This window comes from Cydia amplana, chromosome 4 (genome assembly GCF_948474715.1).
Source record: "Cydia amplana chromosome 4, ilCydAmpl1.1, whole genome shotgun sequence".
Lineage (NCBI taxonomy): Eukaryota > Metazoa > Arthropoda > Insecta > Lepidoptera > Tortricidae > Cydia > Cydia amplana.
This window is the reverse complement of record NC_086072.1, coordinates 457,695-474,023: the sequence shown is the minus strand read 5'-3', so window position 1 is coordinate 474,023 and position 16,329 is coordinate 457,695. Positions and strand designations below refer to the sequence as shown.

Below are 16,329 nucleotides of genomic sequence, written 5' to 3'. Positions count from 1 at the left end.
ATATGTAATTTGTCTTTTTGAATAGCCTACCTAGGCTTTACCATAGAGAAATATAATAAGACAAGAGTGCTTGCTCCATACATCAGTCAGAGACTATTAATTTCAGTTTCTACATCTAGCATCGAGTAGCGGAACTATCAGTACTGCTACTTGACAATAGATGTAGCAGTACTGATAGTTCCGCTACTCGATGTTAGATGCTAATAGTCTTTTTGGTACTAAAACTGATGTAAGTATGGAGTGAGCAATCTATGTATTTTTTTCTCTATGGCTTTACTAGACTAAATACTTTTTGTGTATCAATTGATTTGTTTGTTTTTCTAAATATATAAACTTTCATATGTCTAAATTTATTATTTAAGACACACAAATACACATGGAACATTAACTTTCATATTCATAACAATGTTGCATTTAACAAATTTTAATATAATTACTATAGTGAATTATTAGTAAGATTTGCTCACTGAAATTGCAATAACTTCCTAACTTATAATAGTAATAGTACCTTCCTTCTCATAGCGTGTTCTTCGCTTTCCTATAAGCCATTTGCGTCCGCACTTCCGCACCCATCAGGGCACGGCTATTTACGGTTCAAACCAGCCACGGTACAAAAGGACATATCTCCTCACCATATCAAAAATATGTATACAACTTTCTGCCTTATTACAATGGGTAAGTATGAAGTTGTGGATGTTTTTGAAGATGATTCGTCACGGATACGATGATTTGTTTAGGTGGTGGCTAATAGGGTAACTGCACCTTCGTAATGCATTCTATTTCCTGTTATGTCAACGTTTGAACAGGGTGAAGGCTTTTCGTATTGTTTTAATTTAAAAGTGATATAAATAATGACCCTATTTTGATTTAAATATGTGTAACTCTTTTTGGTTTTACGTAGTATTAATATAATTATATATAATTTATGTCTATCCTATGTATCACAACAATTTTTTATGTAAAAATGTTTCCACGAATGTAGTGTCGAATACAAACCCGATAGGGTTTCACGGCACTTTTCTATTTGAATCAATGTAAGATTTTAATCTAGCATAAAAAAAAAAAACAAAAATAAGGCTTAAGAATCTATAACATTTCATTCGTATGTATGACCAATGTGTTTTTTCTATCAAGCGCACTTGATGGTGGCCGCGCACTAGGTGTTATATAATGTTATAAAACATTGTGTAACAGGGACAACATGATGTTCATCCGTGTCAGTAGTTTGTTCAGTCCAAATGACCCAATGCCGTATATGGAAGGTATACAATTTTTTAGCAGCCCACCGTACAAGAAAAATTTGCAGAGAAATTGGAATAAATGGTATTGAATAGAAAATATAATTGAAGTTGTTTTGTTTTAAAACCGAATTAAATAATATAATAAAATAAACTCTGTAATTACTACTAATATTAGAACGGTGGCACGTGGGATAGGTTAAGTAAAATAAACAAGAAATTTCTAATATAAGCAACCAAACAGAAACGTTCGTTAACGAAGATGTCTTCATTAAGGAAACGGAAATAGAAATCTCGTCTCCGTGCGTTAGATGTACAGTCGACGTCAAAGATATGTTTACACTTTTGTACCTTACTCCTTTGCAATAAGGCGAAACATGTAAACATATCTTTGAATTCGACTGTACTTGTACAGAACTCGTTAGTCTTTAGTTTCGCTTTTCACTGTGAAATAATTAATTTTCTTATTTATGTAAAACCCCGTTTATGTGCAAATAATGATTATGATTATTAAATTTGTATTTTATTTAAGGCTCCGTTGGTTCAGGTTCTTCTCCTCTCCTCCGGGATCGCAGGTATTATGTTTTTGAATTTTATGTTTTTGTAAATTTTATCAAAAAAAGTAATTCATAATTTCGATCAAACATAACATTGCTCATTTAGAAGCAATTTAATTTTTTTAGCTTTTGTGCAAAAATTGGTACAAATTTTTAAGTTGCGTTTTAGACCTATGTTCGTTTTTTTTTTCTATTGAGCGAAAGTCAAACAATCAGCATTCGAATCTATGTAGTTACTAGAGAAAGGCCACAAGATTGCAAATAATATTTTTTGGTAACCGTATTTTCAAAATACCTGTTTTCTGAACCTACGGCACCTTAATGCTCCAACAAAATGTTCAATCTTTTATAACACGATGTTTTAAATATTTAAATCTACATACTTTTCGTAAACCCTTTTCTTTTCGCAAAATTCAAACAAAATTGAAGCGAAAGTCAAACATTCCACACCTACATTTTCAGCCTCTGGTGTGAAATAATCTTATGGTAATCGTAAAGGACTTCTTATATTATAATGGACCTTTTATTTTGAATATCGAAAGTAGGCTATATCATGTAGGCTATAAGCTTAATGCTAGACCAGGCTGTAATATCGACCCTATGCAAATCGGGTGTAATTTAATTTCACTGAATCCGTTAGCGTAGTTCGCTCGCTGGCCGGGAGACCAATTCGAACGTACGTTTTGATCTAAAATTGATGTCATTTTGCTATCATTGCGTTTCGCTCGTACTTAACCGTACATGTATTGGTACAAGCAAGACGCATGGGCGAACGATAATTAAATCACATTTTGATATCAAAATGTAATTTCGAATTTGTTTTCGTCTTTCATGCCATAAATTAGCGAAACCCAGCTGAGCTATGTGTTACGATAGTAACAGCTAAACTTAACTGACCATGGATGGATCTTATGCCTTTATAATAAGGTCTATTGTCATTTAATAGTGTAGCCGATGTTACCCAAGAGAGTACCCAAATTAATACTTATCATGATAAGTATTAATTTGGCCGTGCACGGCTCATTTGGACATAACGCGATATCTGTAACATACTGCGTAGAAAAGCTACATTTAGTCGGGCACCCGACGATACTACACCACCCGAAAGTCTTTCTCCGAAATAGCTATTTATATTGATCCATAAACTCTCTCATAAAGTCGCTTTTTAATGGGCTGGGTGTTTTCCATTGACTCAGTACGGGTGGCACGGTTATTAACCAAGACAAAAACTTTTCTTTTTTAATCAAAAACGTAGTGGGGAAAAATTCACGCCTTTATCTCTTATATCTGCACGTGTTGGACTTAATTATAATAGGTTTAAAAAAGGTCTAGATAAGAATAATAATGCAGATGAGACAGAGGTGAGATGCTCTAACATGTGCATTATGATTTTACATCCTTTCAATAATTGATAACGGCGCTTACGCACTCGTGTAAGAGAACAGAAAAGGGAACAGGATAATCTGTAGAGTCGTTATAATTGAATCCTTTTTAGTGCTCCATACAAAAACTCACGGATTTGAACTGGTTTCGATACGACCTTGCCTATCGTTTTGGTGATTGCGAGCCGATCACACATAAATGAGTGCAAATGTCGATTACCAAACGGTGTAATGCTCCTAAAGTGGCCAAATATATATAGCAACACATCTTTATTTGTACGATAACAAAGGTGTGTTACGATATATTTGGCCACTTTGGCCGTCACCTATTCGAAGCTGACCGGACACCGCTAGCTGGCAGCGTGGTCGTGGCCTCGCATAGGATCGATAGGCACATTCGTTGAAGGACGCGGTACACGGTCACGGACTCAATTGTACGTGGATTTATAAAACTTGAACATCGTTCATTGATAGAAGACATTTATCGAGGTTCGTTCATAGTACCTATGTTCACAAGTAAGTAAGTACCTATCTTATACCATTAAACGAGGAACTCTTTATCATTCGGGGATCATGGAAACAGCTCTAACGATTTCGATTAAATTTCCTGTACGGGGGTTTTCGGGGGCGAAAGTTCGATCTAGCTAGGTCTTATCTCTGGAAGAAGGCGCATTTTTGAGTTTTTATATGTAAAGCTCGGTCTCCCAGATATTGGAACTAAATACACAGAATTCAGCATTAAAAAACTTTGTACAACTTACACCTAACCTAAAGGCAGAAGTGAAAAAAATCTAACAACTAGGTACTTACCCTTGCAATTGCCTGGCCTTGAGTCTCCACCTCAAAAACCTCCCCTTATTTCCCCCCTCCAACTTCTAAACTACGATAAATCACGAATAATTTAACCGTACAAAAAAATGAACGGAGCTACTCTATTCTGCAATTTGTCTTGTCAGTTTGCGCCTTCAAGGCTTTTTCTTAGAGGTATGAGAGAAAATGTTTGCATTGAATTTTAGATGAGGCCTGAGTTTTAATTAATAGGTAATTGTTAAGCGGTAATACATAATAATTAAATAACTGGCTATGTACCTAAGTTATTTCATTAATTTTAATTTATTGTTTTGCTACATGCCTTCTGCAGCTATTTATGTGCGATATGGCAAAAGATAGTGATACGTATATATATGGCTAAATTAAGCTGGGTTTATGTGTTAACGAACGTATTAACTGCCTCTATATGCGTCTTTTTGCAGTATTCAGTATTACGTACTATAAAAACACCAAACTATAGTTCAGTACTGCAACAGAACTATAGTCCACGATTTCAATACTAAATTAAGTAACACTACCAATGGTTTGTCTGTAACGACATTCTAATAATATTTAGTCACACAGTAGCGGTTGTCACAAGCAACTTCATAAATATGAAAAGAATACAAAAAGTAAAAGCTCTAGTGTGCTGCATACCTACTGTTTGGTTAGATATAACATATAAGTAAACTATTTATAAAGACGCACGAACACAAACCCAAAATAAAAGTACTTTTGCATCGATGGTGCCTATAAAGGGGCCTACTGATTAACAGTCCGCCGGACGGTAACGGCCTGTCAGTTAGAACAAAATTTTGACAGTTCCGAACAACTGACAGGCCGATACCGTCCGGCGGACTGTTAAATCAGTGGGCCCCTTAAGATAATTTTAGAAGTTGATGTTTTTTATTTAGGGCTGTGCGCTTTAAATTGGTTTATTGTTTTACCTACATGTAAACAAGTCATGCGTTTCCACGTTTTCTAAAACCATAAGGTACTACTGTGTATATGAATAAGGAACGTCATAAACAACAAGCAAAGAAACATCTCGCTATTCGAATGTACAGTAAAGCCTGATTTATTCCTCAACAAACGTCTGCAACAATGAGCAGGAATCACATCTTGTCACGCCCGAACGACTCAGCGGGCTTCGAAACGAGGGTTGTTCAACAACTTAATGTTTTGCGAACCGTTGCGAGAACGGTTCGCAAGACATTAAGTTGCATAAAAACTGGAGTTGAGAAATAGATTGAAGAAGAATTGTGCTGCTTTCCTACTGTTCAGTTAGAGATAAACTATTTTTTAATTGTGTGCACTCACATCATATCATCAAACAAAATAAAAAAAAATATCTTAAGTAATCTGAAAGACATACACAGTACAAGCACGAAAAACAGCATACTTTTGTGCGCACGAACACAAGTAAATTGCGTCTTTAAAATTACTTTAGAAGTAAGCTTAAGTGATCAGTATCCATAATTAATAGGTAGCAAAATTTAGCGAGCTATTTACCTAAGCGGAAATTGCGGAAAAAATATCAACTTGTAAAAATGGCCCACGGTTGAAAAACATCCCATACAGTCTTTACTAGTCAAGGTTATAAATAGGGATTGCAATCCGGTCCGGCGGATCCGGTAATCCGGCCGGATCCGGCACATTTTTCATGATACCGGATCCGGCAAAATTCATCGGATCCGGTCTCGGATCCGGTAAGATGAATCAAAGATATAAAATAACGCTGAAATTTAAAAGTTCTCGCCAATATTCGAACGTCGCTCGACGCGCGCGATATATGCGGTGCGGCTGCGACGTTGCCGTTCTATTTTCTCGCTCGCAAACAGCAACACAACAATTTGTTTGTTAGTTGACGCCAGTCTTCTAGCCGTTGAAATATGTGTCGTCGTAGTGTTGAGATTCCCGTGCACCGTAAGTACTGAATTGTTTTACATTCAATTAATTGTGTTGTTACATTGTAATTAAATGTACGTGTTGTTTCGTTTTATTTTGTATAAACCATTATAGCCCAGTTATAATAAAGTGCTACCTGCATTTAAAATATACCTAATGAATAAATATTTATAAAACTTCATTCAGCATTTCAGCATTTAAGTTAAATGTTTTGTCGAATTAAAAGTTATTAGAGGAATATATGTTGAACTGTTGACTTTTGACGACCGGTCTGGCCTAGTCGGTAGTGACCATGCCTGTGAAGCAGCGATCCTGGGTTCGAATCCCGGTAAGGGCATTTATTGGTGTGATAAGCACAGATATTTGTTCCTGAGTCATGGTTGTTTTCTATGTATTTAAGTATTTGTATATTTTGTATATTATATATATTGTTGTCTGAGTACCGACAACACAAGCTTTCTTGAGCTTACCGTGGGGCTTATGTAAATATGTCCTATAATGTTTATTTATTATGATGTTATCTTGTTATTATTATATGCTACTAAATAAAGCTGGAAAATATAATGTGTGAATAAATGTTTTAATGTATACTTGTAATAGATATGCACGTTCATTGATTTTGTTTGCTCAATCTAAAATGGTTGAATTGAAAGCACCTTTTTGTAGGAAATGTGGGTTGGGCTATAGATATTTTAAGAGAAAAAGAAGATTTTAATTTGTGACACTGGTTAAGTAATAATAACGTTAATTTTTGAAACTTAAAACAGCCGTTTTATACATTAAAAAATATCCTTAACTTCGCATATAACGCTAAAAAACATAATAAAATACGTGACATGATGATTTTTTTATCCGCAATACCAATCCGTCCGGATCCGGCCGGATCCCCGGATTGAGGCCAGAATCCGGCCGGATTCAAAATCAGACCGGATTGCAATCCCCAGTTATAAACATAACCTGTCATATGTGGTCAAAAATCGTGGGTTCAATTCAAACCTCAGGTTATGCTGTCCAGAGCAGAATTAATCGATTTCGGAAAAAAATACAAAAATGTGACCGTAAATTCGGTGAGTATCCTCATCATTCCATGTACACACAGACCAATTCGAACCCTGTCTTCAGAAAGACATCTAACTGATGTTCTGCAATTTGCTCGTACATGTCCGTGCTACATGTAATGACGCGGACGAGACGCAAGATTACTAAATAATATCATTCAAATATAATTCTGATATCAGTGTACGTTCGAAATTGCCTGACAGACAAGAGGTTAATGAAGCCTGTGTTGTCTTGTATCCATTATACTGGAAAATAAAAACAAACCTGACTAATAGGTAATCGAAGTAACCCTCGACCTTGTGGGCTTGGGCGCTGAATGCCGCGGCCACGCGCGGTAGTCCCACCACGGGGGTGGCAGTCGCACCACCACCACCGCCGGTACCACGCGACCCGCGCGCTCATGTACCGACATGTTTCAGTGAATTGTGCAATTTGGCTGGTTTCAAATTCAAATTATTCGAGTAAACAATTTTAATTTCTCTAATTTACTATCATCATTATCAAACAAAAGTAGAGAGTTGATTAAAAGATAATCACTGTTTTTGAAGTCTTTTAGTCACGTACCTATGCAAAAAAAATAGTAGTTAATAGTTAACATGTGACAGATTAATATTTTTTTTTACAATTTTACAATGGAAAAATACCTTAACTTAACTCAAAAATAATCTTATTTATATGGCCCAATATTGTTAAGACAATACGTTTTGTAAGAATTAAATTATTGTAGGTAGGTACTTACTTAGCCTAATTTTTAATGACGTTTTTTTTTCAGTCTGTATAGAGGATAAAGTGAAAAGCAGCAACTAAATATCACCTTTGTGACATTAACTTAAGATTTAATTTCAACTGGCCTGTGTCTAAGAATAATTCACTATGCTATAAATTTATAATCCATCTACATATATCTATCTATTCGGCTTATGCTGCTTTGGCGTCACCCACGAAACTGAATACATTAGAGTTTCAAATCCAACCTCTGTCACTAGAGGTATGCAAGTACGAGCGAGATGCATAGAAAGTAAGTTACGCACACGCTAGCGAAAATGTCACTGTCAAACTGGTGGTAGCCATACAGGTTTTTAAAAAGTCTGTAAGGTAATATTGTCTTCAGTTACCGCGATAGTTACTAATGAAATAAAACTATTAATAACTATTAATAGTTGTAATGTAGAACTAGCCTTATGAACCAATTATAGTTTATGATGGTTCATTCTTTTGTAAGTGGGTAGATTTGCAGTGTAGTTTTTCCTCAGTCACCCGTGGACCACGAACGCTGTAAAGGGTTCGGAACGTCGGAATGTAGTATAAATTCAATATACGCGATATAATCCGTATTAATAGTTTTATTTCAAGAGTGTGACGTAACTATACTAACCATAAGGCGGGCTATAATATTGTTAAGCAACCGAGAAGAGTAACAGTTTCAGACAAGTTTAACAAAACTGTAACAAAGCAGTAAATTTCGCTTCAGTGTAGTAGGTAAAAAAATATTTTTCTCAAAAATGGACGGCAAAGTCGACGTTGCCGGTTAAAAAATTGGTCGCGAAGTGCTTTTATTATGGTCATTCAAAAAATTAAAAAGTTAAAAACATTGCAGTCTCGATTTCGGGACTGCAATGTTGCATACAAATTCCATTATTTAACGAGTTCCAAACTTTTTAAAGGTTTAAATGGCCATATCAAATAAAGGCATAGGTCCATTAAACAGCCAAACAGATGATCAGCACTTATTATTATAATGTTGGTACCGCGACTATTTAGGTGTCTCAAATACGTTGGCGTATTTTCAGCAGAAAAATACACTTTTTTTTTTAAAGGCGGCAAGCATGAATGCGGCAAGCCAATCTTTTTAATGGTTTTACTTTTTTCTGTGAAAATTAGAACGTTGCTTCTGGAAAATATTTCTATTTCTTGCACCATTTTTGAGAAAAGCACTATATAAGACTCGGCTGGAAGGCTACTTGCTGGCTTCGGATTCAATTAAACGGACTCCTAAGGTCGTCCGTTTAAAACGAATCCTCAGCCTGCAAGTAGCTACTTCCGAACCTCGACAATAATGTACTATTACTACCTACCTGTCTTAATAAAACAGACTGGAGCCTTCAAATAAACGATCGATGGTGATATCAGTCTAGACTCACAAGTTCAAAGGCATTCGTAATCCAGTCGACCTAACCTGACTTAGTATAACCTGAGTAGACTTGGGAGCTTGGGTTATACATATTAGACAAACATGGATTGCTACATAATTTTTCTGATCTAATAGGTACACGACTTCCCGGTTTTGAGCTACAACTGGCCTGCAGTCTCTCAAAAATGAGTCCAAGTTATTCCATCATCGCCGACGAGGTCTGCCGGATCACTGGTTTACATTAACTTTTAGTTAAAATATGTGTTAATTATTGTTAAAAATAATATCCTGAAAATATTAGACTATAATGATGTATATTATGACACTATTTATGACATTATTTGTGTCATATTATTAATCACATACTTTTTTCTCCTTTATACCGATTGACATTACTTATCCATGTTTCAAGATGCACTACACTTAGCAACAATGTTATATTCTAGGTCATGTCCCTAGCGCCAGTGTGCCAGCTCACGTAGTAAATCGTATTTGCCAGACAACGGCACGCCTGCCCCGTGCATGCACAATTGTTTGACCAACTACCGTCTAGTGCACAAGTTTAGCATTTGCATGCCAATGTAAATTGACCATGTTGCTCTTTAGTATGCCAGAGTAGGTACAGTTAACTACAGAAACGTTGTGAGCGTCGATGCATAAAAGTTTACGTAAGTACAGTCAAAAAAGTTATTTGCGGTGCGTTATACACGCAAGTATGTTGAAAAACGTCGTATGAAACACATGTGCATTGGTCAGTACACACATCGGCTTTCTTATTGTGCCACAATATCGTCTCGAGTAAAATGACCAACGTAGCACTCTTGTATCATAATGTATTATTAATGCCTCCGTCTATATAAAACTGTATGAAGGACTGTATTAAGTTATTACTTATATGACGAACGTAATCGTGTAATTATTATTACACTATTAAAATAATGAATTCCTTTTATACTTTGTGTCTTAGTGGCTCAACAATCACCTTTGTTTTTAGTAACCTTTGCTATCTTTATTATATAATAGTCACAGAACACTTTATATTGGTCAGTTAGTCGTCACTGGCAGTTCTTCGACAAAGTCGTTTTCTTTTTAGTCCATTGTTATTAATTAACTCATTAAGGTACTCTTTACTATACCGTTATAAAGCATCGTTTATATTATCACATTTAATCCCCTTGGCTAAGCAACGAGTTAAAACGCCATAAGTGTATAAAGAGATCAATTTACCTATTAAAGATTTTTATCATCGGGAAGAACCATAACTCCCCATTTGTTTCTGTAGTTGTAAAACTTCACTGGACATAACGTGTATTGTTTAAGGTTAAATTTCATCAAAATATTTGAGTAAATTCGTGTAAATTGGTGGCTGAAGTGATATAAGTGAAGTGATGATAATTTGTTTTGAGTGGAAGTAATAAATATAGTTACGATGTATAGTGGAGGGGAGACTCCGTTGATGACTCCGGATGGATACAGCACTATATCGCAAGGTAATTTAATTTACATGATTATAACCACTTCTATTTATTAAAATATGGAAGTAATTTGTGAATTTTGGTTGAAAACGGCACGGTACAATTGATCTCAAGAATTCTCTCCAAACTCAAAAAACTGTCAGCATCATATAATTCTTAAATCGTAAAACTAAAACCCTAAGTTTTTGGCAATTTTCTAGAAAAGCGAATAGTGCAGTAAGCTGAACAGATCCGTAATTCCGAGCCCCGACCGTCTTGTAGCGAACCTCTGCTCTGACATTGACATATGAGCGCGGCTCATAGCTCGCAGCTTGGAATCATGGCCACGTTTTAAATTTAATAGCTTTTCTAGCACCTTATTTTATGAAAGAGTTTCCGGTTCTGCTAAAATATATTTTCTCTTGAAAACCTTCTACGCAGTGACTATAACTATTTTCTAAAATAGAATAAAAATAAGTTAAACTTTAAATAAATGTCATATACTAAGAAAAAGTGACCAAGGCCTCCAGTGCCCCAGGCTGGAATCGAACCAGCGTTCTCTGCTATCGCGGCAGGTGTCTGTGCCATACGGCCACTGGGCCACAGCGGCATAGGTCGAATTTTTCCAAGTATATGCACTTCTTACTGAAGGCTTATGGCGCCCCCTGGCCACCTCTAAGGTAGAACAGTATGGTCCGACCTTCTAACTGAATCATCTCAGGTGATACCGAGTTAGCGAGAGAAATAAGTTTTTGCCAAAATATTATTTTTCGTGCAAGCTTTTATCGGTTCTGGCCTCGAATGTCCAATTCCTTAAATGTCCATTTTCCTCGAATGTCTAATTTCCCGAATGTCCATTTGCTCGAAGGTCCAATTCCCGGAATGTCAATTTGCTCGAAGGTCCAATTCCCGGAATGTCCATTTGCTCGAAGGTCCAATTCCTTAAATGTCCATTTTCTTCGAATGTCTAATTCCCGAATGTCCGTTTATCGAATGTCCAATTCCCTGAATGTCCATATCACCATGGAAATAGATCTACGGCTACAACAACGGGTACTGGGTTTCACGAAGTCGGATCGGACGTAGTGCGAAACTACTCTAACGGTACCGTTTCAAAAATATACCTAGTATTGAATTTTATTCATTTGTGTACCATTACCAACGGATACCTTTTTAGTTGATACCTTTATTTTACTTACCGTAAAACGGGGTGAGTAGGTTTCGCGGGGAGAGGTGGGTTATGGATGGGGAGAGAAGGTTTGAGAGGGGGGTGAGAAGGGATTTTAAGGCTACTGCTACAAAAATAATGTATTCCAATTTAAAATGGAGCTATAGTAATACGCATAATAAAAAAACATATATCCAACAATCTTCCAAAATCACCTTTGTATGAAAACCCCTCTAACCCCAAATACGAGGCACTACGGGGTGAGGTGGGTTTTCCTCTTTATCGCCAAAGTTATGAAATGGAACTACCCAAAATAAAATAAAAACTAAAATACAAACGTCTGGAACACTTATTATATACACCATTCAGTTTTCATATGTAAAAATAAAATGTTATCGAGGTTTGAATTTCAGTTTTGACCCTACTCACCCCATTTTACGGTACTTCACGGTCTTATGCGTTCATGGAAATGTACATTTACCACTCATTTAACTTACTTTTTAACTTACTGATCATTAGAATAGCGATAAGAATTGCATGTCGGGTACGACTCTTACCTATTAATATATGTAGGTATAACTATTATTAGTGCGTCTGCTTGATATGTGATTCTATACACAGCAATATTTTCGTATCAGTTTGAGCCATGCCACAAAATAATGCGACAGTAAGCTGCCCGGGCAGCTGGGCCCCACTTTTTTGGGCTGATTGTGTATCCTGTTCTCTTATTCTATATCAATGCTTTGAAAAAATGCATCTACTTATTATAAAAATTCAGAAAATATAGATAAAAGCCATGTGTTATTTTCCTAAAAATATTTTATTTCTTAATTTTCTACAATTTCGTAAATAAACGGTTTTTAGTGTCACCTGAATAGTAGGCCAACAATATGTGGCGAATTTCGTAGGCAAACGGACTATTTGTTACTCTACTAGACGTCCAGCCAGGTTCTGATGTTTCATCACAGACGAAACGGTCAATTGGGTCATTAGACATACAAAGATTGGACGTACAGGGATTCAGATATTAGACATTCGGGTAATTGGACGTACGAGGAGGAGGCATTCAAGGAATTAGACATACGGGGATTGGTCGTTCAGGTAATTAGACATACAGGGATCGGACGTTCAGGTAATTAGACATACGGGGATTGGTCGTTCAAGGAATTGGACGCGCGGGGACTGGACATTTGGAAAATTGGACATTCGAGGCCAGAACCCTTTTATCGCTGACTGTATTTTTTTACCACATGCAACTAATACTCATCGAGATAATTCTGAAAACCTCAAACGCAATTAGGTTGCATTGTTTCAACAGATAGTTCCTATGGTCCCCGCCTGTGTCCATCATCAGATCAGCTCGATGATGCTATAATATTACATTGTCACTCGACTTACATATATTACATATGCATTCAAAATTTCAGCTCAATCAATAATCACGAAGTGCGTCAAATTTTGTTTTCAAGATGTGAACTAACAAACCAACTTACAAACACTAACAGTACGACTACCATCAGTTTGGCACTGACATAAACGCCATCGAGAACGTAATTTACTTTCTATACATCTCGCTCGTACTCGCATATTAGTGCGAACGAAATGTATCGAAAGTAAAATACGTTCTCGATAGCGTATATGCCAGTTTTGATATTCTCAGTGACTCATGGTACGGTTCTGGGCAAGTTAAATAAAAGCTGTTAAGACAGAGAACCGGAGGTTTTAATCTCGCATTACTAAATTAATATTTTTTGCAAGCCTTCTTGTAAAATTCATGACACAATTTCGCGCCAGCCAAAATCACACACTAATTTAAACCAAACAGATATTAATTAGGTACTTATAAATATGTACTAACATTCTAGCCATTGTTCTATACACGAGTAACGTGACTCGATACGCTAAACACTCGACATGTTTGATGTTTGTTCCCTTTAAAGATAAGTGCTCTTCCAAGTATTGTACTAAAAGTGGCCGATATTACGTACACGTGTGTATCGAGTGTCTCAAACACAATACGACGGGCCCTAGGGGAGCCTGAAGGATTTTAACAAGAAAATGTACACATGTTTTTTCTTTACTTTCATCATTAGTCCTCTTGATTATGAGTGGTTAATAGTTTTTCCAAAAAAGTTAATGGTAAGTACACTTTATTCTGAAAACCTGAATTAATCAATCAACATGAATTAATTACAAAAGCTCCCGTATTCTAGTGATAGGAGTATAACCTGAGCTACTTGGAGAATAAAACGTAACATAGAGGGCATTCCGACCAATCGTATTCCAGAAACAATGAAATGAGTAGACGCAATAATCCCATAGTGGCATTTACCGGTCGACCCTAATAGGATTTTGACAAAATAATATAAATGATTAGGTAGACAATAACAGTTATTTGCAAAGGACTTGATACAAAATACCGTCCTAAATTTAAACAAATTAATCAATTTTATTCAATTACAGCGACCGCTTGCAGGGCAAAGTCCTCTATAATGGACCGCTCAATACCGGCTTGCTTGATATGTAAATTCGTAAGCCGAGTCAAACAGCGAGCTTCGGCAAAACACGATAATGTCTGGTGGCAAAAACTAACCGGGGCAATGGGTCGCGTTTTATTAGGGGGGGAGGCGAAGTTAATTGAATAAAGTGCTTAGTGTATTTTTGCCTATTTTCCTGCGGAATCCGCTGATGTACAGTTAGCTACGAAATTGCATGGAGAGTTTATGAATGAATGCATAGATAAACTGGCCATACACTTTTACGGCTGATGGAACCGTAGCGCGTTTATGCTCTAGGCCTATGGGAACAATGTTCCACCGGCTAGCATAATATTGTAAGGGTGAGTTGAAGAGTGAGTGATGGGTGCAAGTTCTGTCAGTTCAGACTAATTATACATGAATATGAATATGGAATAGTATGGATCGCCAACAGAAAAGCGCAAAACTTTCCTGAGGATGACGAAATATACAATTATACAGTTCGGAAAAAAATAATGGGCCCTGGAAGGAAAGTGCCTTAAAACCTTAAGTTAGCTCATTTCACTTAAAAGGAACATTATTTGATTTTTAAAAGTAACAATGTTTGATTTTTAAAAGAAACAAAACTGCATTTAAAGATTTTTTACAATTTCTCTGTATATCTCTGAGCGAATGTCGTGTTCACAAACATCTGAACACATTGCTGAAGTCTAAACTCACAAGCTTTATCACGTATTACTGAATCGCGATTAGAAAGGGATTGAGATAGCTGTCAATCCATATTGATTTTGACGTAAGTGTATGGAAATCTGTTATTTCTAATCCCTTTCTGATCGCGGCATGATAATAGACATCGCGTGCTCAAAGGACTTCAGTTGTTAGAAGTGTTAGAACATGTTAGCACGCTCACTGTTACAGGCGTAACTATAGGAATTAAAAATAAGGTATCATGTATACTATAAGTATTTACCTACTTACTACACCAACACACATAAATAAATACTTTACAATATTACACAAATCGACGTACCTAGTCCCAAATAAAGGCTGATTTAGCCGCAATGTAATGAAACTTGCATACGAGTTCTCGCATCGTCTAAATGAGCCCTAAGGCTTGTGTTGTGGGTCTAGAAACCTCTCTGCCAACGGAAATAAAAATATTTTAAGCCACGCTGCGCTGTAGTTATATGAATAAATACTTATCACAAATATCTGGGATAAACACACAAATAAACGCCCTGACCAGGATTCGAATCCGAGACCAACTGCTTCATAGGCAGGGTCACTACCAACTAAGCTAGGCGGCCGTTAACTAACAATTATTGTTTTATATCACATCAAGCCACGCAAAAGGCATGGGTGTCACATATTCATCCATTAAAGTGTAGGTTTCTAAAGGGTCTCCTTTAAAACCTAGACACTCTTCTTTTGAAAACCCACACAATAATCCATCGAGAAGTTTATTCCAGAGCCTGAGCGTTCGTGGAATTAACCCATTACCAGGCTAAGGGATATATATATATTTCCCACATACGGCACTTCAAACATGTGTTCTATTTTCAACGAGTAAGGCTGATAATCGATTGTCATTTATGAAATGCCTGGTAAAGGGTTAAAAACCAATTAGAGTTTGAAATCTACTTCATGAGAATACGATAGGTACAATTGAATCGTGAAATGGCTGTCACGGCTGTTATTTACAGTGGGCATATCAGCTTTGCGATATTATTCAAAGTTATTTCACTCATTATACTACGAAATTGTACCCCCGAGTCGAGGCAAACAGTTTCGCTGGAAGTTGTTTTAATCGCGCTCAACAAGTTCACCTACTTAGCGATCTTGAGAGTTACAGTTGTTGGTTGTCGGCCGTATACTTAGTGCGGTAACACAAACAGTATATACATATAAAAAAGGGTAGTTGCTAGTGGCGACTATTTCAGAAACTTGATAGATTCTTGTACAGTTATTGACCGAGCGGGTGTGGCTTGGGTAAAAATGTGTCTGGCATGTCGCAGGGTTCTATGGATCGCATTTCTCAACCGATTCTCGTAAAATTTGTGACAAAGTTTTTGAAGAAGATGTAATTATTTTTGAAAAGATGTGTCCCGCCGAGTTTGTTGCCGGTCCCATAATGGGATACCCTCC

The 16,329-nt window shown here is 36.5% G+C and overlaps 1 protein-coding gene across 5 annotated transcripts in view; it reads left to right on the top strand.

Moving 5' to 3' along the window:
- Nucleotides 1-16,329, top strand: part of LOC134663056 (solute carrier family 12 member 6) — a 443,704-nt gene that overhangs the window by 220,257 nt on the left and 207,118 nt on the right. Inside the window, exon 1 of one of the 5 annotated variants that reach the window (XM_063519355.1) lies at nt 10,435-10,575. The exons of the other annotated variants lie outside the window; for them this stretch is intronic. Within the exon in view, the coding sequence (XP_063375425.1) occupies nt 10,515-10,575 (61 nt within the window). The 5' untranslated portion in view covers nt 10,435-10,514. Of the gene's footprint in view, nt 1-10,434; nt 10,576-16,329 lie in introns of those variants that run through there. 5 annotated transcript variants of the gene reach the window in all.